The sequence below is a fragment of the Xiphophorus maculatus genome, chromosome 14 (assembly GCF_002775205.1).
Source record: "Xiphophorus maculatus strain JP 163 A chromosome 14, X_maculatus-5.0-male, whole genome shotgun sequence".
NCBI classification, from domain to species: Eukaryota; Metazoa; Chordata; class Actinopteri; order Cyprinodontiformes; family Poeciliidae; genus Xiphophorus; species Xiphophorus maculatus.
The window spans coordinates 23,980,407-24,000,799 of record NC_036456.1 but is presented as its reverse complement, the minus strand read 5'-3'; the positions used below and the strand labels follow the sequence as shown (position 1 = coordinate 24,000,799).

At 37.4% G+C, this 20,393-nt stretch overlaps 2 protein-coding genes across 2 annotated transcripts; both read left to right on the top strand.

Annotated features, from left to right (window-relative positions):
* Window positions 1-6,163: 6,163 nt before the first annotated feature.
* LOC111611175 (gastrula zinc finger protein XlCGF26.1-like) lies at window positions 6,164-10,657 on the top strand. Its single transcript, XM_023346941.1, has 2 exons — window positions 6,164-6,444; window positions 8,830-10,657. The coding sequence occupies exons 1-2, from the start codon at window positions 6,276-6,278 to the stop codon at window positions 10,506-10,508; spliced, it is 1,848 nt and encodes a 615-aa protein (XP_023202709.1). The 5' UTR covers window positions 6,164-6,275; the 3' UTR covers window positions 10,509-10,657.
* A 3,284-nt stretch (window positions 10,658-13,941) lies between these two features.
* LOC102229794 (oocyte zinc finger protein XlCOF6-like) lies at window positions 13,942-19,149 on the top strand. The gene is made up of 2 exons (XM_023346920.1): window positions 13,942-14,218; window positions 16,512-19,149. The coding sequence occupies exons 1-2, from the start codon at window positions 14,050-14,052 to the stop codon at window positions 18,551-18,553; spliced, it is 2,211 nt and encodes a 736-aa protein (XP_023202688.1). The 5' UTR covers window positions 13,942-14,049; the 3' UTR covers window positions 18,554-19,149.
* Window positions 19,150-20,393: the final 1,244 nt, after the last annotated feature.

The window sequence follows — 20,393 nt, the reverse complement described above, 5'->3', positions numbered from 1 at the left end:
AGTATTCCACCATGTTGGCCATTAAGTCCCAGTTAGCTTTTCATCTGGACACTTAGTAAAAAATCATAAGCTTGAATTTTTTATCCTGATCTGACTTAGAAACAAACCACATGAATTCTGCAGAATTTTACCACAAAATTAGTTTTGCGGTTCCTTAAGTGACTGAAAAAAATATGAAAAGAACGAAGCAAAACTGACTTTGTCTCATCCTTCGCCTCTGCCTCTATATTTGAAATTCAGGACAGAGACGGTGTTGTAATTTCCTGCATAAACCTTTATGATTCCTGAGAAAGGATCTGAGAACGCAAATCATCCTGAGTAAACAGCAGCAGGCGGGGAACTGTGTTCAGCTCCAAAGGAATCATATCAATCAACGTGTGAACAACAAAAGTGTCCAGTAACCACTTGCTACATGTCAGAATTGGTCAAATATTTAATGCTCCAATATGCATCAGCAAATCACCAATTCAGTTCAATGTAAATAGAAATTAAATGTCGTAATATCCAGTATCAAGCAGTCTTCTAAAGACAGTGTTGCCGTCATGGCCTGCTAACTGTTCCAATAGCTAACATTGGAATATTCCAATATTCCAATATGGATTTTTCTATATCTAAATGTGACTGTGCGGTGAAGCTAAAAATTAAACTACTGTAATAATTGGTGCAACAACAGTTTGTCAGAAATATTTACAAATAAAATATAAATGGGGCATATGGGATCATTTCACCTCCTCTGGGTGTCACAGACACAGAATCTGAGCACCGGCAAGAGGAGCGTTCATATCTACTAGCTGGGATTTATTTTACTATTTTTATGATTTACTTCATTTGTAAGAAATAAGCTATGTAGGAATATATATATGTGTGCCTGTGTTGCATTGTGCGTGTTTGTGTTTGTGTGGGTCAGACACACAACATGTCCACATTTGTGTGGCTCATAAGCATTGTGTTGATTTTGTGCTCCACTTACATGAAGCGCATTAGGGTTGTGTTTGTGTGAGTCGTGTGGAAATCAGGGCATAAGCAAATTATCACTGATATTTAAGATAAGTTATAATTTGCTTATCTTAGAGATAAGTGAATTATCTCTAAGATAATAAACAAATTATTACGTATCTCTAAGATACGTAATAATTTGCTTATTATTATCTGTAATAAGTAATAATTTGCTTATCTTAGAGATAAATAAATTATCTCTAAGATAATAAGCAAATTATTACGTATCTCTAAGATAAGTAATTGTGTGTCTGTAATAATTTGCTCGTCTTAAGCAAATTATTCTCAGGTAAGAGAAGATCCTACATCATGGTCCTGCTGCTGGCCTCTGGTCTGTTGTCTCCTCCCCGACTCTTTGCTCCTTCTATTGTGACAATAAACATTTCTTTAAAATATATCAAAAGCAACAGTGAGAACAACTTTTGCAAAGAAAAAAACAGGACTGGGTTTATTCCTGGCAACAACTAGCTATCAAGCAATGCAACATGGCTCAACAGCAACAGCAAGGGCCCCTCCTTTTCCAGTTCAGGCATTCGCCTTGTTAGGCCTACGACAAAGATTATTTGCCCACAGCTGATGAAGCCAATAGGACCTCATCACATCTGCAAAAAGCAGAGACGAGATGCTAAGGCCACTAAAACGGATCCCATTAAAAAACCTTGACTGCATCTAGAAACTGGTGGCAAAGGGCAACCTGTGGAGAGCAACCTGTGGAGCGCAACCTGTGGAGAGCAACCTGTGGAGAGCAACCTGCGGAGGGCAACCTATGGAGAGCAACCTGTGGAGCGCAACCTGTGGAGAGCAACCTGTGGAGCGCAACCTGTGGAGAGCAACCTGCGGAGGGCAACCTATGGAGAGCAACCTGTGGAGAGCAACCTGTGGAGGGCAACCTGTGGAGAGCAACCTGTGGAGAGCAACCTGTGGAGGGCAACTCTCACTATGTTTCTCTAATCTGAACCATTTGCAAATTCAATTTTCTAGAAATTACTACCTTTGTGAGAACAATGTACATTATAGTCAATAACCCCAATTTAAATCATTTTTGAAATCCTGGGGGGAACCGGAGCACCCGGAGAAAACCCCACACTAACACGGGGAGAACAGACAAACTCCCACAGAAAGAGGCGCCTGGTTGAGAATGAAGAACGCTTTTCTGTGAAGATGCAGCACTAACCACTGCATCACCGTGTTGTCCTTTTTTGTTTTTTAGTCTAAAATGTAAAATGTAATTTGGGGTTTTGAAAATGGTTCAGGACTGACCTGGACTCTTTAACTAGTTGCTTGTTTTAGAGGTTTTCTTGCTTTTCTCACCACAAATGTTTCTCCAATCGGAACCGTTTGCAAATTAAATTTTCCAGAAATTAATACTACCTTTTTTGAGGACAATTTACTTTGGTTAATAACAATAATTTATATGGTTTTGGAAATCTGTGGGAAACCGGAGCACCCGGAGAAAAACCCACGGTCATTTTTTGGGGGGGGATCTAAAATAAGAAATATATTTTGGGGTTTCAAACGGTTCAGAAATTACATTTTTTACTAATCGCTTGACTCAGAGGCTTTCTTGCTTTTTTTCTTGAACATTTGTGGTTTTCTGAGCCCCAAACAGTGTCGTATCTTCTTCCACACTGATTTTTCCTTGGCGACTGCCCCCACTGGTTCCTGTGACAGATTTTCCACAGAGCGGTCCGTCACGTCCATGGATTCTAAGTTACTCGGCATGTTTTCCATAAAGTCGTTTACCTGGTTAGGAGAGGCATCAGGAACATCAATGTTTTCTGACAGGGTTTCCTCTGTCAGACGGTCCTGATCCAAGGACACAGTGTCAGAAACCTGGTTTTCCGGGGTAGTGTCTTTGTCGTTTGGTTCTTTTTGTCTCGCAGGTCCTAATTCGTGTTTGAGTTGATGATCAGTTTTCATGTTTTGCTGCTGTGAGTTAAGCTCACAGCAGGAGGGAAGTTGTTGAAAAGCAGTCAGTTGTTTTAGGAGACTGTCTTTCTCAGCTTTAAGCTCGGTGATAATCTTCAGGACACTCATCATTTGCTCTGAATAAGTTTTAATCTCTTTATGTATATGCTGCTTAGATGTTTCTAACTGCTGCATTAGAGTCAGAACATTTCCTTCATATCTGGCTTTTAGTTCGTGGTAATTAACTGTTGCGAACTCCAGAACAGATTGCAGATGTTTTATTGCCTTAGTTGATTGCCTTTGGAGGAAAGAGATATCTTCTGCATTTCTCTGGTTGAGGATGTCCTTCTCTGCTCTGAGTGCCTTGATGAGCTCAACAAGATCATGTTTGGTTTTTTCCAAATTAGCTTCTGTCATATGAGTCACATCTGCTTCATACCTCGACTTTAGTTCTTCGTATGAACCATTAATCTGCTCCAGTTCTCTCAACAGATATTTCTCGGATTCCTTGAAGCTGCTGATCTCCTTGGACATTTTCTCTATTAAATTTTGGCCCTGTCTGATCTTGTCTTCATAGATCACCTGCAGGTCAGCCTGACATTTGATCTCACTAATGTCTGCTTCAGATTTGGACTGAAGCTCCTCGTATTTAGCCTTCATGTCGTCCAGCTCTTGTTGGAGTGCTCTGTTTTTTTCTTTTAATTCCTTAATCCTTGACATGAACGCTCGCTCTGTGGCAATATGATCTATCTTCGCTAGGTCTAAGTCCTCTTGCAGCTGCTGTTTTGTGTGGCTGTCCACCTCGGAATCGATAATTGCTGGGCTGAGAGTCTCTGGATTGTTGCCCTTTTCAATTGCCTGTAGTTGTTCCTTCAACTCGATGTTCCTGCTGAGGAACATCTCCTTAAGAGCTCTCTGCCTCTCTACCTCAGCTTTTGTTTCCTCCAGTTTTGTTTGGGTGTCGTCCAGCTTTTGGGTCTGGTCAAATAATTTTGCTTTCTCCATTTTTAAAAGAGAGGCAAGTCGTTGTATCTCTATATGGAAATCAAAGGGAGGAGGTCTGTTCCCTACCCACCCATACTGACGTCCTTTGGCTATCTCACTGATGGAACAATTGTGGCTTTGATGTGCCATGTTTTGACAAAATAGTACTTGTTCAAATCAGTCTGCTAACAATCTCACTGTAAAAGCGCTTTGCGTGCGTCTGAACTCCTCAGTTGTGCAGCAAGCAATGACAAGAAGGTAGAAGTTTGTTACATAGATAGAGAGCTGATGACATCACAAGCATGACTCTAGTTGTGACATCACAGAGTTTTCCTTCATCTTTGGAATGTGTTACCGTTGGTTACACTGTCTATGTTGTTATACAAGCAGTTTATGGAGAGACGGTTTTTTTGGCAATATTTACATAAAATGTGTGAATTTAGATTTCCAGATTTGTTTCATTGTGTCCAATGAAACATAAAACCTTTCAAAAGTTTTCACACACTCACACTTTTACAAACCTGAAAACTGCAAAGAAAAATGAAACTCTCCTTTAAATCTTTGTTTTAATATGTAGCGTCGCTGCTGGCTATCTGTTTGTATTGGGACTTTTTTGTCCTCCTCTGTGATTCTGTACATTCATTTTCGCGTTTAGATGTTTTCCTGTTGGCCTTTCTTTAAACCCCTCAAGAGGCTCGGCAGCACAAACACTCAGCGATGATGGAGATCAGCGGGAGCTTACATCCATCAATCAGTTCTTGGTCCATTAAGTCCCCACAGAAATATTATCTGTTTCTTTTTGTCTTTTTTTTTACTCTTGGTTTTGTGCTGCTTCTGTCTGCTGTCTCTCTTTGGATCCGTTTGGCCTGAGGTACCGGCTCTCCAGAACTAATCTAGACAAAAGTTTTCTCTTTTGTGATGTGATTAAAAAAAATGCCTCAAAGTCTTTTGTATTATTATTATTATTATTATTTGCTCTACAGAGCTAAAGCTGGTGGAATAATCTGTTGGTCTCCTTTCTTCCTTTTGTAGAGATATTTGATATTTGAGAGATAAGACACGCCGTGTCTTCCATTTTGTTGACCCCAGTAAAGGTTCCTCATTTCTGCCTGCTACTATGATTGAAGTCTGAGTTCTCCAGCAATCAGTGCAGAACGATTACCAATGAAACATGCAGCAGGAGATCTCTCACCTGTGCAACAACACCGGCTGTTTTACCTGGAGGCTGATACTGATGGAGCTGACAGTCTATGAAGCAACACTGACCTGAAACATAAAATATGCTGCTATAATTGGAACTCTATAATGTAATCTCAGTAAATATGTTTTATACTATGTCTGTTTTTATAAACTATCGTATCCGTAATAAAAACAGATAGGTTGCTGAATCTAGCTGATGGGTCGGTCCCGAATGTTTGGGCTGTTAGAGTCGGTTCTTTGAATTGAACCACGGGAACCGGCTCCTAGAGCTGTTCTTCATTATGAGGGCCGGGGCTGCAAACACAGTTCCTACCCAACTCTTCAAACCGCACAGTGATCGATCTGCACAGGTGCTGTGAGGAACAAAAGACAATTTTAACTCTGTTTCTCGTCCAGTAGCATAAACACTGAAATTAAGAAACCACAATCCCTGAATTAGGAGGGAATGTGGCCGCATTTTCTGTACTTTTTATTTTTCTCATTTTCAGCACTGACCTTACTTGAAGGGAAAACTTAAGGCTTACAAAAACTTTGTATTTTCTGTCCTGGAGGGTTTACTAAGAAGCTGGTTCAGTTGTAAAGCAGGTTAAGTTAACCTTGTGCTATAGGTAAAGCACCTAATTTTCTTAACTAAATGATGCCTGCAGGTATATCTATTAGCAGGTTTAATTTTGCCTGCACTTGGTTGGGTACATTATTTTAAGTGTATTTGACAAGTTTACCAAAATATAAAAAATGTCATTCAAACTGCATTTGCTTTGTTTTACTTTTTACTTGTACTTTTCATTACATTACTTGAGTACATCCATTTTTACAGTAATTTCCATACTTAAGTACAAGAAGTTTCAGATACTTTAAGACTTTAACTCAAGTAACATTTCAGTCAGTGACTTGGACTTTTACCAAAGTCATATTTTGGAGAGGTACTTGTACTTTTACTTGACTCTGAGATTTCAGTACTTTATACAACACTGGTTGTAAGATATTTAATATAACTTTATGTTGAGAGGAGGCTCAAAGCGGAACATTCAAGCGGAAACTAAAAATCGTTTACAGTTTCTTCAGTGCAGCCAAAGTGAAACACACAGAAAGCTACGGAGCTCACGAGGTAGCATTAGCTCCTCTTAGAAGGTAGTTTGAAAACAGGTTTGGTGTTTTCGGTAAATATTTCCGTGTTTCCAGTGAAAATGTCTTCAGTTCCGCCTCAGAGAGAGTTTATCAACGAGCAGGTAACTCCTGCTGGAGAAACATTCACAGAGTGGAAAGAAATCAACGTTAAGATGGAGGAAGAGATGGAGGATCAGCGCAGACTGATGGATTTTACCCGGATACCGAGGATCATCTTACACCGGATAGGTACGAAACACCTTCATGTTTTACTGATTAATCAGGTTGAGTAAAGTTGGAGATCCTGTATATTAAGGAGTAATAAACTGGTTAAGGAGCGCTGAACTCAAAGAGCTTTTACACCAAACTGTAATGACGAATCCGCCCCAGCTGTAAATATTAAATGGTTAAAAATGATAAACTGCGACCCGGACTATTATCCATCATATAATATGACAATTACAGTTTGTGCCCTTATGCCTACAACCAGATTAAGGAAGTAACCGGTCAATTTATTCACTTCATGTTTGTCTGTGTGAGGTTGAGATGAAGCTGCACATGAAAACGGCCCTTCATGAACCATTCAGACAAACCAACACAAAAGAGACACAATCCAAACTGTCACATGACTTTATTACCCCCTGAAAATAACTCAGAAATAGTCCAAGTCGTTTGGATGTATTTTGTCTTTCCTTCTTAGGGAAAGTTTCTGTTTATATTTTAGCGGGGAGATGGAAAGCCCATGTTTGGCCTGTTTTGCGTTTACATTTTGCTCGTAGGTTTGTGGTGCATTTCTATCCTAAAGAAGAACAAAACTTCAGATATTTCACCAACGAGATAATAACATACAAGGAAAAACCTTATGAAAACATTATACAGTAGCAGAAAGTACGATGGCCACCGCAAGAAAGGCTTTCAGTCTTCAGTTCTGCTGCATGAACCGATCAGTACGTTATTGCTGGGTATCAGATGACGTAGCGCTGTCGTAACCCAATACAGACGGAGGGCAGGAAGTGAATGCAGCCATTTACTTTTATTGATCCAGCATCAAAATGCCTAAAGTCCGAGTCCTGTACGGTTGTTCCAACCGTTCTAATAGAAAGAAAGATGAACGTTATTTTCGTTTTCAAACCGCACAATAAATTTCATATCATCCCGGTCTGAACAAACGTGGCGGTACATAGCTGGTCGATGAGTTTCGGTGTGTGACGAACGAAGGTGCCGTAAATATCCCGTATTGCTCCCCCTTTCTTACTTTCGTCCTCTGGTCTATTTCCTCCCCAACTCCAGCCGACATTTCCCGTTTTCTCAAACCCAAAGCTTGACAGGTTTGGGGCAAGGTGAGAGTTCATACATTAAACTGACTGAAGATGAATACATAAACTAAAAGATGGAGCATAGACATTTTTTATAAGTGTTTTTGTGAGCCTGCCTCTTTATTATTAAATTGAATATAATTTAAAATCTTTGTATAACTTTTCTTCAGGTTAACTTTGAAAGTGAGACATTATTTTTACAGATTAATTTTCTAAACTACAAAAAAATGCTGACTGATATTGATAGCTGAAAGTAACACTGGTGTTATGCCAGATTTACCAATATTTAATTTGATCAATTTATTGTATCCAATTACTCGATTACTAAAATATTCATTTACAACAGCCCTACTATCCATCCAATTATCATTAAAAACAATTTATTGACATATTTCTTGTATCTTGTCACATATGCTGAACTGTAGCTCCTCTGTATGTTGCAGACCTTTTATTGTGCATGTGTACTCAATGCAGGTAAGCTATTCTGACAGAATAACGACCCAAATTTAAGTTAGAGAAGGTCAATGTTAGCCCCGCCCTCCACTATGACTGGGGAATTATTTTATGGTGACACTGCAGGAACTGGAACCAGGCGATAATAATAATGATCAAAACAATTAAATGTATATTTAATAATTGTCTTAATTGGCGGCTAAGTTTCCATTTTAATAATGTAATGACATATTTAATAAGTTGTGTATTAAATAAATGCTTTAAATAATTATATCACTGTCCATTTCATATTTAATCTTCCAAAGTGTCCAACATCCATGTCAAATATTTTCAATAGGATCATTTTGCCATTATTTTCTGCATGTTAACAACAATCACCCCACTGTTACCAATTTGGCTGCGAATTGCAGGAAAGTAAAGGCTGAGATTTAGTCGTGCTTTTGAAAGTTTGTGTTGAGCGTCTGAGTGGAGCAATGTCTGACAATATCAGTGGGTGAGATTAAAAATTACTTTATAGTTTTGCTTTAGAGATTTTATGTCATTCTTTAATGTGATATATATCCTGAAGCTACATAGAGGAAGAAAACTTTTTGTAATATTTGAATGGAAGCCACTAGATTAAGCCACTAAGTTAAGCTATCACCATCTTGTTTGGTCACCTGGAGGTCCATAATATCATATTTTGACTCACATCTAGTTCCATTCTGGTCGGAAGAACCTCATTGGTTGAGTTAATGTTCATTCTTGTAAGATTGCGATTTTAGAATAACCGAAGAAAATCCTGTTTTGATGCATCAAGAGATTATAGTGAAGGATTTCTAGTTTGATTGACATTTAAAGGCTTTTGTTTTGTCTTTTTGTCCAGATCTCCCACAATGTTGTGGGTGTAAAGAGGAGGAGGTTCTTAATGAAACAGAACTACAGAGGAACCAACTCATCTCTCATGGCTCTCCAGAAACTGACAACCAGAATCAGGAAGGAATCAATTCTGAAGACCCGGGAAAAAAGAGAAAGGAAGAACAAAAACAAAAGGAGAAATATGAGAAAACCAAAGAGCAGAAAGGCAGAACTGACACTTCAAAACAAAAAAAGCACAAGAAAGCTCACGCAGGGCAAAAATTATATTCTTGTAAAATTTGTGATAAAACCTTTTCTGAAAACAGTAACTTGATGAGACACATGATAACTCACACAGGAGTAAAACCTTTCACTTGTTCAACCTGTGGGAAAGGTTACAGACAAAAACATGGTTTAATTTATCACATGAGAATTCACACAGGTGAAAAACTGGCCATGTGTGTGACCTGTGGAAAAGGTTTTCATGACACCAACTATTTAAAGAGACACATGAGAATTCACACAGGTGAGAAGCCTTTCTCCTGTGGGTCCTGTGGAAAGAGTTACAGTGAAAGAGGGACTTTAACTCAGCACATGAGAATTCACACAGGTGAGAAGCCTTTCTCTTGTGGGATTTGTGAAAAAAGTTTCACTGAAAAAGGCAATTTAAATACTCATATAAAAATTCACACTGGTGAGAAGCCTTTCTCTTGTGGGACCTGTGGAAAGAGTTACAGTGTAAGAAAGCTTTTAACTCATCACATGAGAATTCACACAGGTGAGAAGCCTTTCTCTTGTGCCACCTGTGGAAAAAGTTTTACTCGAAAAGACACTTTAAATGCTCATATGAAAATTCACACAGATGAGAAGCCTTTCTCTTGTGGGACCTGTGGAAAGAGTTTTACTCGAAAAGACACTTTAAATGCTCATATGAAAATTCACACAGATGAGAAGCCTTTCTCTTGTGGGACCTGTGGAAAGAGTTACAATCATAGACAGAGTTTAACTCATCACATGAGAATTCACACAGGTGCGAGCCCTTTCTCCTGTGGGACCTGTGGAAAGAGTTACAGTAAAAGAAAGTATTTAACTACTCACATGAGAATTCACACAGGGGAGAAGCCTTTTTCTTGTGGGACCTGTGGAAAGAGTTACATTCAAAGACAGAGTTTAACTTATCACATCAGAATTCACACAGGTGAGAGGCCTTTTTCTTGTGGGACTTGTGGAAACTGTTTCACTAAAAAAGGCAGTTTAAATGCTCATATGAAAATTCACACAGGTGAGAGGCCTTTCTCTTGTGGGACCTGTGGAAAGAGTTTCATTGAAAGAGGCAGTTTAAATGCTCATATGAGAATTCACACAGGTGAGAAGCCTTTCTCTTGTGCGACTTGTGGAAAGAGTTGCATTCAAAGACAGGTTTTAGCTCGTCACATGAGAATTCACACAGGTGAGAGGCCTTTCTCCTGTGAGAGCTGTGGGAAAAGTTTTTCTCAAAAAATCGGTTTAAATATTCATAAGAAAATTCACACAGGTGAGAGGCCTTTCTCTTGTGATACTTGTTTAAAAGGTTTCCGGACAAAATCAAATTTACTTGATCACATGAGGATTCATACTGGTGAGAAGCCTTTTTCTTGTGGGACCTGTGGAAAGAGTTACAGTCGTAGAAGTATTTTAAGTCATCACATGAAGACTCACACAGACTAGAAGCCTTTGGCTCGAAACAGAGCCGATCCGTTTGGTATCCGATCCCGTGGAAAATCTGGTCGGATGATGTACACCAGGGGTGTCGAACTCCAGTCCTCAAGGGCCGGTGTCCTGCAACTTTTAGATGTGCCTCTGCTGCACCACACCTGAATAGAATAATTAGGTCATTAAGGCTCTGGAGAACTGATCTACACAAGGAGGAGGTAATTAAGCAATTTCATTCCAGTGTTTTGTACTTGTGGCACATCTAAAAACTGCAGGACAGCGGCCCTCGAGGACTGGAGTTTGACACCTGTGATGTACACATCAACTAAAAAACATTGATGTCAACAGGGCCTTGCCTTTCACTTTTGTTTCACTGTGACTGTGTCTGTCACTGTCCAACCAAGATTGATCTAAGGTCTACTTTTGTTTTCTTTAATCATTTTGTTTTATCCTCAGTCGTATTTGTACTTAAGATCCTCATCCGTATCCCATTAGATACTGAAGTTAAAGAGGGGAACACATTCAGGCAGGATTAAGTTTTGTACATTTCAGTTTTTATTGAGTTTAGTACCATGTGGAATAATTGAGTTTAGCTTTCTACATTTTTGGCGTTTCCATGTATGACTGGATGGAAAATTCTTTACATATTAAACCATTGAAATATTCTTTTTTCCCCCTGTAAATAGAACTCTGTCATGTTTATTTTAAAAAATGTAAATATAATTGAGATCTGGTCAGATTTTTATTTAGAACTAACCACAGAGAGGATTTTATTTCCCCAAAGGTTTGTTTCACAGAAGTCATTGTTAGAATTTGCTATGAGAACGTGTTTGTACATTTAAAGGTTTGCACATGTTGAAAAAGTCTTAAACTATGTACCAGTATTTTGAGCAGAATCAGGCCTTGACCCAGAAAACTGGCTTAGCCCGGTGGTCGGGGCACTGAGGCGGTCCACTGTGTTTTTGTATTAAAAGATGTTAAGTAGACAGGAAATGTAAAAATATTTGTGGGTAATTATATGTTACCGGAAAATATCGCCAATGAAACGCTGTTTATACCCACAACTAGTCTTAAAAACAAAAACTACTATTAAAATGAATATCAAATATTTGCACTTCTGTTTAATCCAAATTATGTCAGCGGCTCCATAAAGACCCCCAGGCTCTTCCAGGTCGCCCCCATAAATGCTAATGTTTTATCACAGATACATAAATGTAACATTTATTTATTTGGATGATCAATGCTGCTAAATTTGATTTAATTGTTTCAGCATACATAAATGAAAAGATTTTAAATTATTTAACATTTAAATTTAAGATTTTACGGAGCTGGCAAGTTTACTTTGTTAAAGTTCAAAGAATAATGTTCGTAGTTAGATTGTTTTGTTACCATAGCTACAATCAGATGCTGTGAGTTTAATCTTTGAGTTTGAACTCTATTTGTTCAAAAATACAAATGAGTAAACTGATTGTTTTTAGGTTGGCTAATTAAACTACTCCCCCTCTCCCAGATTAAATCTAACACAGAAGCTGTTAGAGATGCTGATGTTTTAGCAGCAAGAGGTCCCCTAAGTCAAATTTTGCTCCAGGCCTCGTACAGCCTTGGACCAGCCCTGCATGATGAGCTAAATCCGCGATCTGCACTGAGATAAACTTTAGTGCGGATCTCTGTGCACATTGCTTCCTGCGCTGCTTCTGCTGCTGCAGAGCAGGAAGCAATGTGCAGAGGCATCAGCTGCGTGATTGATCCGCGGCGCCCTGCTTTCGTGGCTCAACTGTAAACTCATCTTTAAGAAATAAATCTGCTTGACCAGTAAAACACTCAGAGCAGCAGAGACGCTTGCAATATGGCTTAAAAAATAAAAAGTAAGCAATTTTTTTTTTCCCAATAATTTTTTTCTAAAAACAAAAATAACCAACCCGTAGCCTGGCGGGGGGTCAAGTAAAGTATGGCGGGTTGCCAGACTTAAAATACGCTGGGGGAAACCCTGCAGAATATTCTTATTAATAAATGTTGATTTGCTAAAAATACTGATTTATTTTTCAGTGATTGTCATAGTCACTAACTGTAGTCATATTTTTAAAAGTGGTTTTTAAGTAAAACATCTAAAGATCTTTGTAACAGCTACATTAAATTAGTTCTTTTATACACATTTTTTTTTTTACAAGTAATATTTGTAGTGGCTTTCAGGAATAATGCATTTGAACATTTTTAGATTTAAACTTGTGGACTCCTGGTGTTTATCCTTTGTTGTACTTATACTTTGTTTTATTTTCATGATTTTGGTTAGTGGATACATGTTAGATTTTACTGTATGCACTGGTGGAGTCAGAAATGAATTGTGCTTTGAGAAAATGTTTTCTGAATGTACTTTATGTAACGTTGCAGAGGTTTCTTAGAATGCTGTACGACATACCCTGGACTAAAAGCAGAACGACGCCGTACCATACGATGCGGTGCACGAGTCAAATTAAAAAACAATCTCAGACAAAGTAACAACCATTAATCTTTCATCACACCTACATTTCTGTATTACATTTGGGTTTTTTTAGTGGTTTGATGTTTGCTTGAATGTTGGAATTAACATTTATGTGTAAATTTATTTGCAGGTCTTCATGTAAATGTATTAATAGTCTTAAATGGTCTTTTCCTCTGATCGATCACTTTATCAGACATTTTAATAGCACTCTGTTTTCCACCTCACAATAAATTTAATTACGACAGCGTTTAATTGTATTTTCTTTACAATCACCACCTGGAATAACTACATTATCATTTCACTAATCATTCAATAAATATCAGTACTATTAAATTAAAAGTTTATACACCAGTTATACATGTGTTTTCTATATACATAACTGAATATGAGAATGAAAATATATCGGACATAAAAAACAGGCCAAGAATTTTTCAAAATAACCAGAATACTTTTGTTGCTTTGATGACTTTAATCAAAGTGATCTCCTCTCTTCTCACATCTTGTCTGGTCAGTGACCTTTCATGTTTTCACCTCTTTCTATGGCAACATGAGGCTTTTATCACAAGACAATCAATTGCATCCCCAATCTTTTCAAGCCAAAACAACAAATCTCTTTGTTTCTTTATATGTAGTCATTTACTGTTTAACTATAAAACTGAATCAAAACTACAACATGGTGTAACAATATTAGACTCTGGTTTATAAACTAAAAAGATTATACTCAAAAAAATTAGAATACACGTCTAATATGTTTTTTCTGTAAGAATAACATAATGCTCATAATTAATTTAAAAATCAGTCTTTGTGTAATTATTCTTTATACTGAGCTTCACTCGGCTGAAATTAACGAACCTTTCAAAAATATTCTATTCTACTTATTTTACATCTTAAAAGGTGGCAAAAAGCGGAACATTCAGAGCGGAACAAAAAACACGTTTACAGTTTCTTCAGTGCAGCCAAAGTGAAACACACGGAAATGTACATAGCAAAAGAGGTAGCATTAGCTGTTCTTTTGTTAGAAGGCAGCTTAAAACAGGTTTGGTGTTTTCGGTAAATATTTCCGTGTTTCCAGTGAAAATGTCTTCAGTTCCGCCTCAGAGAGAGTTTATCAACGAGCAGGTAACTCCTGCTGGAGAAACATTCACAGAGTGGAAAGAAATCAACGTTAAGATGGAGGAAGAGATGGAGGATCAGCGCAGACTGATGGATTTTACCCGGATACCGAGGATCATCTTACACCGGATAGGTACGAAACACCTTCATGTTTTATTGATTAATCAGGTTGAGTAAAGTTGGATATATATTAAAGAGTAACAGACTGGTTACGGAGCTCAAAGAGCTTTTACACCAAACTGAAAGTCTGTAATAACAAATTCACTGCATCTGTAAACATTAAATGCTTAAAAATCATCAACTGCTACCTGAATTATTATTCATCATATAATATGACAATTACAGTTTGTGATCCGCGGCGCCCTTATGTCTACCGAACCAGTTTAAGGAAGTACTGGTTAAATTTTGTGTTTTATTACGTCATGTGCAGATTTAAAATTAAAGTTCAGACACAAGGTCTAAACTAAAAAAATAATAAGACATGATCCTTTTTCTTGTTTATAAAACCGATAACCTATAGTTTTCTCATTCCAAAGCCAATAGCGACAAAAACCAACAACATACCTGGAAATAAAAATGACTAGTGAACAAAAATGTAAAGTTTTAACATCAATATTCTAGACAAGAGCACAAACAGCTGACTTTTTAAAATGTATACAGTTTTGAAATGAAAATCTGTTAATCATTTTGCAAAAAATGTGTCAACAGAAACCAAATCTCAAATGAATGCATCTATTTTAATAAGGTTCATTACTTCTGTATGTTAAAAAAGGTCTCTAGAGTTAATCAGGGATGTTACATAAATACAGTGAAAATAAAAATGGATTCCACGTGTTAAAATATGTGAAATCTTTCCCTCTTCCAATGTATAACGAGAAGGAAGATTAATTAAACAAACTGCTTAAGAAATGAAATAGTATATCTGATGTACACATGAGGACCCATCATGATTTAACTGTTTTTATAAACGGCATAATAGTAATATTAGTTTTAACAGTTACTATATGTAACCACACAGTGAGTGTTTTTGTAATCACATGTAATGAATAACAGTAACAGACTAGAGTTTAACATAATGTTGACCTGTAACGTGTTTCACACACAGCAACAAACCGGCCTTTGGAAAACTTTCCACAGGTTTCCAAGGTAACAGAGTGAGTTGAGTAATGCTGTTGCAGGTTATGCTAGCGTGCGTCCACACCAGCCCTGATTAGTCCGCTTCAATTAGACTCTAATTCGTTTGTCGAGAAAGTCTGATTCATTTGGGGAGTGTGAATGCAAACTTGAATTCCAAAACGGACTAAAAAAGTGAACTCTGTACCGCCTAAAAACCTGGGACTCGGTCCGTCTGAAGTGAACTCTGAAACGATTTGTTGTTTCTGTTGTTTTATTTACTTTGTATATTTAAAATGCCGTTAAGTATTTCTTAGAATTTAAAGTTTGCTGATCTTTCAGAATGTGTTCTTGCATTATATTGTTACTATTTTGTGTATTGCAATAAATTCTGAGACAATTCATCGTCCAGCAAAACTTATAGTGACAGTCCTAACATCACCCACTGAGAAAAAAGCCGCAGGTTTCTGTGGTGAATGACCCTCCATGTCATCATCTTAGGTAAATATTTCAGAACATTCAGTCTTTCTCTAAAAACAGATGATAATCTCAAATGCAATTTTCTACAGGAAGTCTTAATTACTCCTATGCCACCAAACAGGAAGTGGCTACAACTTCCATCAAGAAGGTTTGGTGTCTGCCAAATTTTGAATGCTCCTTTTTGGAGCTAAGCTGAGCCTGACTGAACATAATATAGAGTCTTTGTCGATGTATTGCTTAGTGACGATATGTAGAATTGATTGGTGGAGTTGGAGTTCGTGGATCGGTGACATGTTGGCAGTTGCAACATGCTCCAGAGCGTTGCTGAGCTGCGAGGGCTATTTGAGGTTGCTTACAACTTTAATTTGAATTGTTTCAGTAACAAACCACAGATGTTTTATGCAGAGGATTGGAATGGAGACATGAAACCTACCAAAAGCATCAACAGGATTTAAAACGCTCATTTTATCTTTTTTTAAGGTGCACTAGAAAACAAACTGTTCTGTTCATAAAAGGTTTTTAGTGTAGAACTATGTGTAAGACTCTAAGGTACTATAACATTATTAAATCAAGCTGCTGTTTGGAATATTTCTGTTGGGGAGCCACTAGGTTATCTGTCGCCATTTTGTTTCCTCACCATAAGGTCCAAAGTATATATTGACTGACATGAAGTTCCCTTCTGTTCAGAAGGACTAAATTGGTTAAGTTAATTTCCATACTCATAAATTTGTCATTTTAGTCTTTGAATTTCTTGAAAAGGCTTCAAGTGATTAAAGGGAAGGACTCATTCTTTTACTCACATTTAAAAGTTTTTGTTTTGTCTTTTTATGCAGATCTCCCACAGTGCTGGGTGTGTAAAGAGGAGGAGGTTCTGATTGAATTCACAGATTGTTCCAAGGAGGAGAACTCCATTTTAGAAAAAGAGGAACCAGAAGTTTTGAAGATAAAACAAGAGCAAGAGTTCAAAGAGGAAGAGAAGCAACTCGGCATCAGTCAGGATGAAGAGCATCTTTTGCTGAAACAGGAGACTGATGACATTTTGGTGAATCCTCTTAATGTGCAAAGAATCCACAATGAAACAGAACCACAGAGGAACCAACTCATCTCTCATGGCTCTGCTGAGGATGAGAACCAGGATCAGGAAGGAAGCAATTCTGGAGATCCAGGAAAAAAGAGAGATGAAGAACAGAAACAAAAAGAGAGATGTCAGAAAACCACAAATTCTAAAAGTAAAACTGACAGTTCAAAGCAAAAAACACACAAGGAAGCTCACCAACACCAAAAATTATATTCTTGTAAAATTTGTGATAAAACCTTTTCTCAAAGCAGATACCTGACAAAACACATGAGAATTCATTCGGGTAAGAAGCCTTTCACATGTTCAATCTGTGGTAAAAGTTACATTCAGAAGGTCAGTTTAATTTATCACATGAGAATTCACACAGGTGAAAAACCGTTTACATGTTCAACCTGTGGAAAAAATTTTCCTGAAAAAAGTACTTTGAATGTTCACGTAAGGACTCACACAGGTAAGGAGATGTTTTCATGCATTAATTGTGGGAGAAATTTCAGTAGACAATCAGCTTTAAACAATCATATGAAAATTCACACGGGCGAGAAACCTTACTCGTGTGTCACCTGTGAAAAAAGGTTCATGAGTAGACCCAGATTAAATCTCCACATGATGATTCACACTGGAGAGAAGCCTTTCTTATGTGGCACCTGTGGAAAAGGTTTCCGATTCAAATCTAAGTTACTTTGTCACATGAGAATTCACACAGGTGAGAAGCCCTTCTCGTGTGTGACCTGTGGAAAAAGTTTCGCTGTGAAAGATAATTTAGATCAACACATTAGATGTCACACAGGCGAGAGGCCTTTCTCATGTACTATCTGTGCTAAAAGTTTTACTAACAGATCTGGTATAACTTGTCACATCAGAACTCACACAGGTGAGAAGCCTTTCACATGTGTGACCTGTGGAAAACGTTTTGCCCAAAGAACTGTTTTAACTTATCACATCAGAACTCACACAGGTGAGAAGCCTTTCTCTTGTGTGACTTGTGGAAAGAGCTACCCATCCAAATCTCAGTTAAATTGTCATAGGAGGAGTCACACGACTGAGAGGCGTTTCTCATGTGGGAGCTGTGAAAAGAAATTCTTCACTAAAATAGTTTTAGCCACTCACATGAGGACTCACAAAGGTGAAAAGCCTTTCTCATGTGTGACCTGTGCAAAGAGCTACAGAGCCAAGTCTCATTTAAAACGTCACATGATGATTCACACAGGTGAGAAGCCTTTCCCATGTGAGACGTGTAAAAAAAGTTTTCGTAGCAAATTTGAGTTACTGAGTCACATGAAGATTCACACAGGTGAGAAGCCTTTCTTGTGTGAGACCTGTGGAAAAAGTTTCCCTGTAAAAGTTTGTTTAGATCAACATGTCAGAGGTCACACAGGTGAGAGGCCTTTCACGTGTATTACCTGTGGAAAGAGTTACATTGCAAGAAGCAGTTTAGTTTATCACATGAGGATTCACACAGGTGAAAAGCCTTTCTCTTGTGTGACCTGTGGAAAAAGTTTTCGGTGCAAACCTCAGTTAACTAGTCATATGGTGGCTCACATGAGTGAGAAACCTTTCTCATGCACGAGTTGTGAAAAAAGTTTTTTAAATAAAATTAGTTTAACGTCTCACATGAGGACTCACACAGGTGAAAACCCCTTTTCTTGTGTGAATTGTGGAAAAAGCTATCAAAGCAGAACTAATTTAAATCGTCACATGAGAACTCATACAGGTGAAAAACCTTTTTCTTGTCTGACTTGTGGAAAAAGCTTCCATAGCAAATTTAGTTTAAATCGTCACATGACAATTCACAAGTGAGGAGCCTTTCTCATATGTGACCTGTGGAAAAAGTTTCACTCATAAAATGAAGCTTAACTGTTCATATAAGAACGGCATAATGTGAACTTTTCCATGACACTTTTTAATTTGAAGTGAGCTATTAATCAAGTGTTTTAAAATTTTTTTATGTATTTTTAAAAGTGATATTTGTAGTGTCTTAAAGGAATAATGCATTTGAACATTTTTAGTTTTCCATAAAAATTGTTGGAGTCCTTGCGTGTTTATCCTTTGTTGTATTTATACTTGTAGTTTCATTATTTTGGTTAGTGGTTAGCCGTTATTGTGTGAACTGGTAGAGTCTCAAATGAATTTTGCTTTGGGAATAATATTTTCTGAATTTTAATTTAAATATGCATTATTATACATTGAATGTAGACGTACAGTATCTCAGCAATCTATGACAAAGACTACACTAAAAGCATGAAGATACGGTATTATACATTGTGGAGCAAAAGTCTAATAAACAGAAAAAATAACAACCGTTAAACATGCACAACACCCACATTTCTGTATTACATTTGTTTTTTGTGGGCTCTAGTTTCCCTTATATGAAAGTAGGCTGACAGGAAAGGGGGGAAGACATGCGGTAAATATCGTCAGGTCCGGGAGTCGAACCCGCGACGGCCGCCTGGAGGACTCAAGGCCTCCAAACGTGGGTCTCGCTATCCGCTACGCCACCACGGCACGCCCATTACATTTGTTTTTTTAGTGGTTTGATGTAATGCTACAATTTTAAAGGTCATGTTTTCATTACCTGTAAATGGAAAATCATCATATTTAAAAGAAATAAAGGCTCTCACATATTAATTTGTGTGGTTTTTATGCATATAATGTGTTAGATTTAGTGAGCAAATTTCTGGACTAAATGGGTTTTTAAGCAATTCTAATTTATTGAATGAATGTACAAATCGCTGCGTACTGTGTGTTGGACAGTGTTGTCAGTAACACAGGAGCTCCACAAGGGTTTGTCCTCTCTCCCTTCCTCTTCACGCTCATTACATTAAAGTTCAGCTGTTGCACTGAGATCTGTCGTCTCCAGAAGTTCTCAGATGACTCGGCTGCGGTCGGTCGTATCAGTGAGGGTGATGAGACTGTTCAATCTCTGTGTTCCTCTAAAACACATGTAGTCATTCACTGTTTAACTTTAAAACTTAACGATATCCTACAAAACTACAACTTGATATAATAATATTCTAAAGGTAAAAAGTAGTTTTATTTATATAGGACATTTTCAGCAACAAGGCAGTACAAAGTGCTTTACAGGAATTAAAAGGAAATGCAAACAAAATAACAAACCAAAGGAAAGAGCAAAAGAAAAAAAATCTAATGTTGATCTAAAGTATGTAAGCTAGGTGCTCCTGTTCAGGGTTACTTACTTTTTATAAGTAATAAAAAAATGTAATGTTCCTGTTCTGGAAGATTTTATTCTGGATTCTAAGTTTGCTCTAATTCCTTTTCTGGGTTGCAGTAACAGGAGTCTCTCTGCATAATAATCTAAGAATGAATCTAAGAAGTTTAATAATAATAATAATAAAAACTGTTTTACAAACTAAATAGATCATACTCAAAGAAATTTGAGTAAATACATACCAATATGGTTCTTCTGTAAGATAAAAAGTACCTTTTTATAACAGGTAATCCTCGTAATTAACAGAAGTAAAAGGCTTTAAACGTCAGTTTGTGTATAATTACTCTGTATACTTTATTTCACTCACTGAAATAAATGAACCTTTCAATAATATTCTATTCTACTTAATTTGCATGTTAATAGATCTGGTTCACTGTGGACATTTTCCACCTGAAACAGATGAGAACTGAT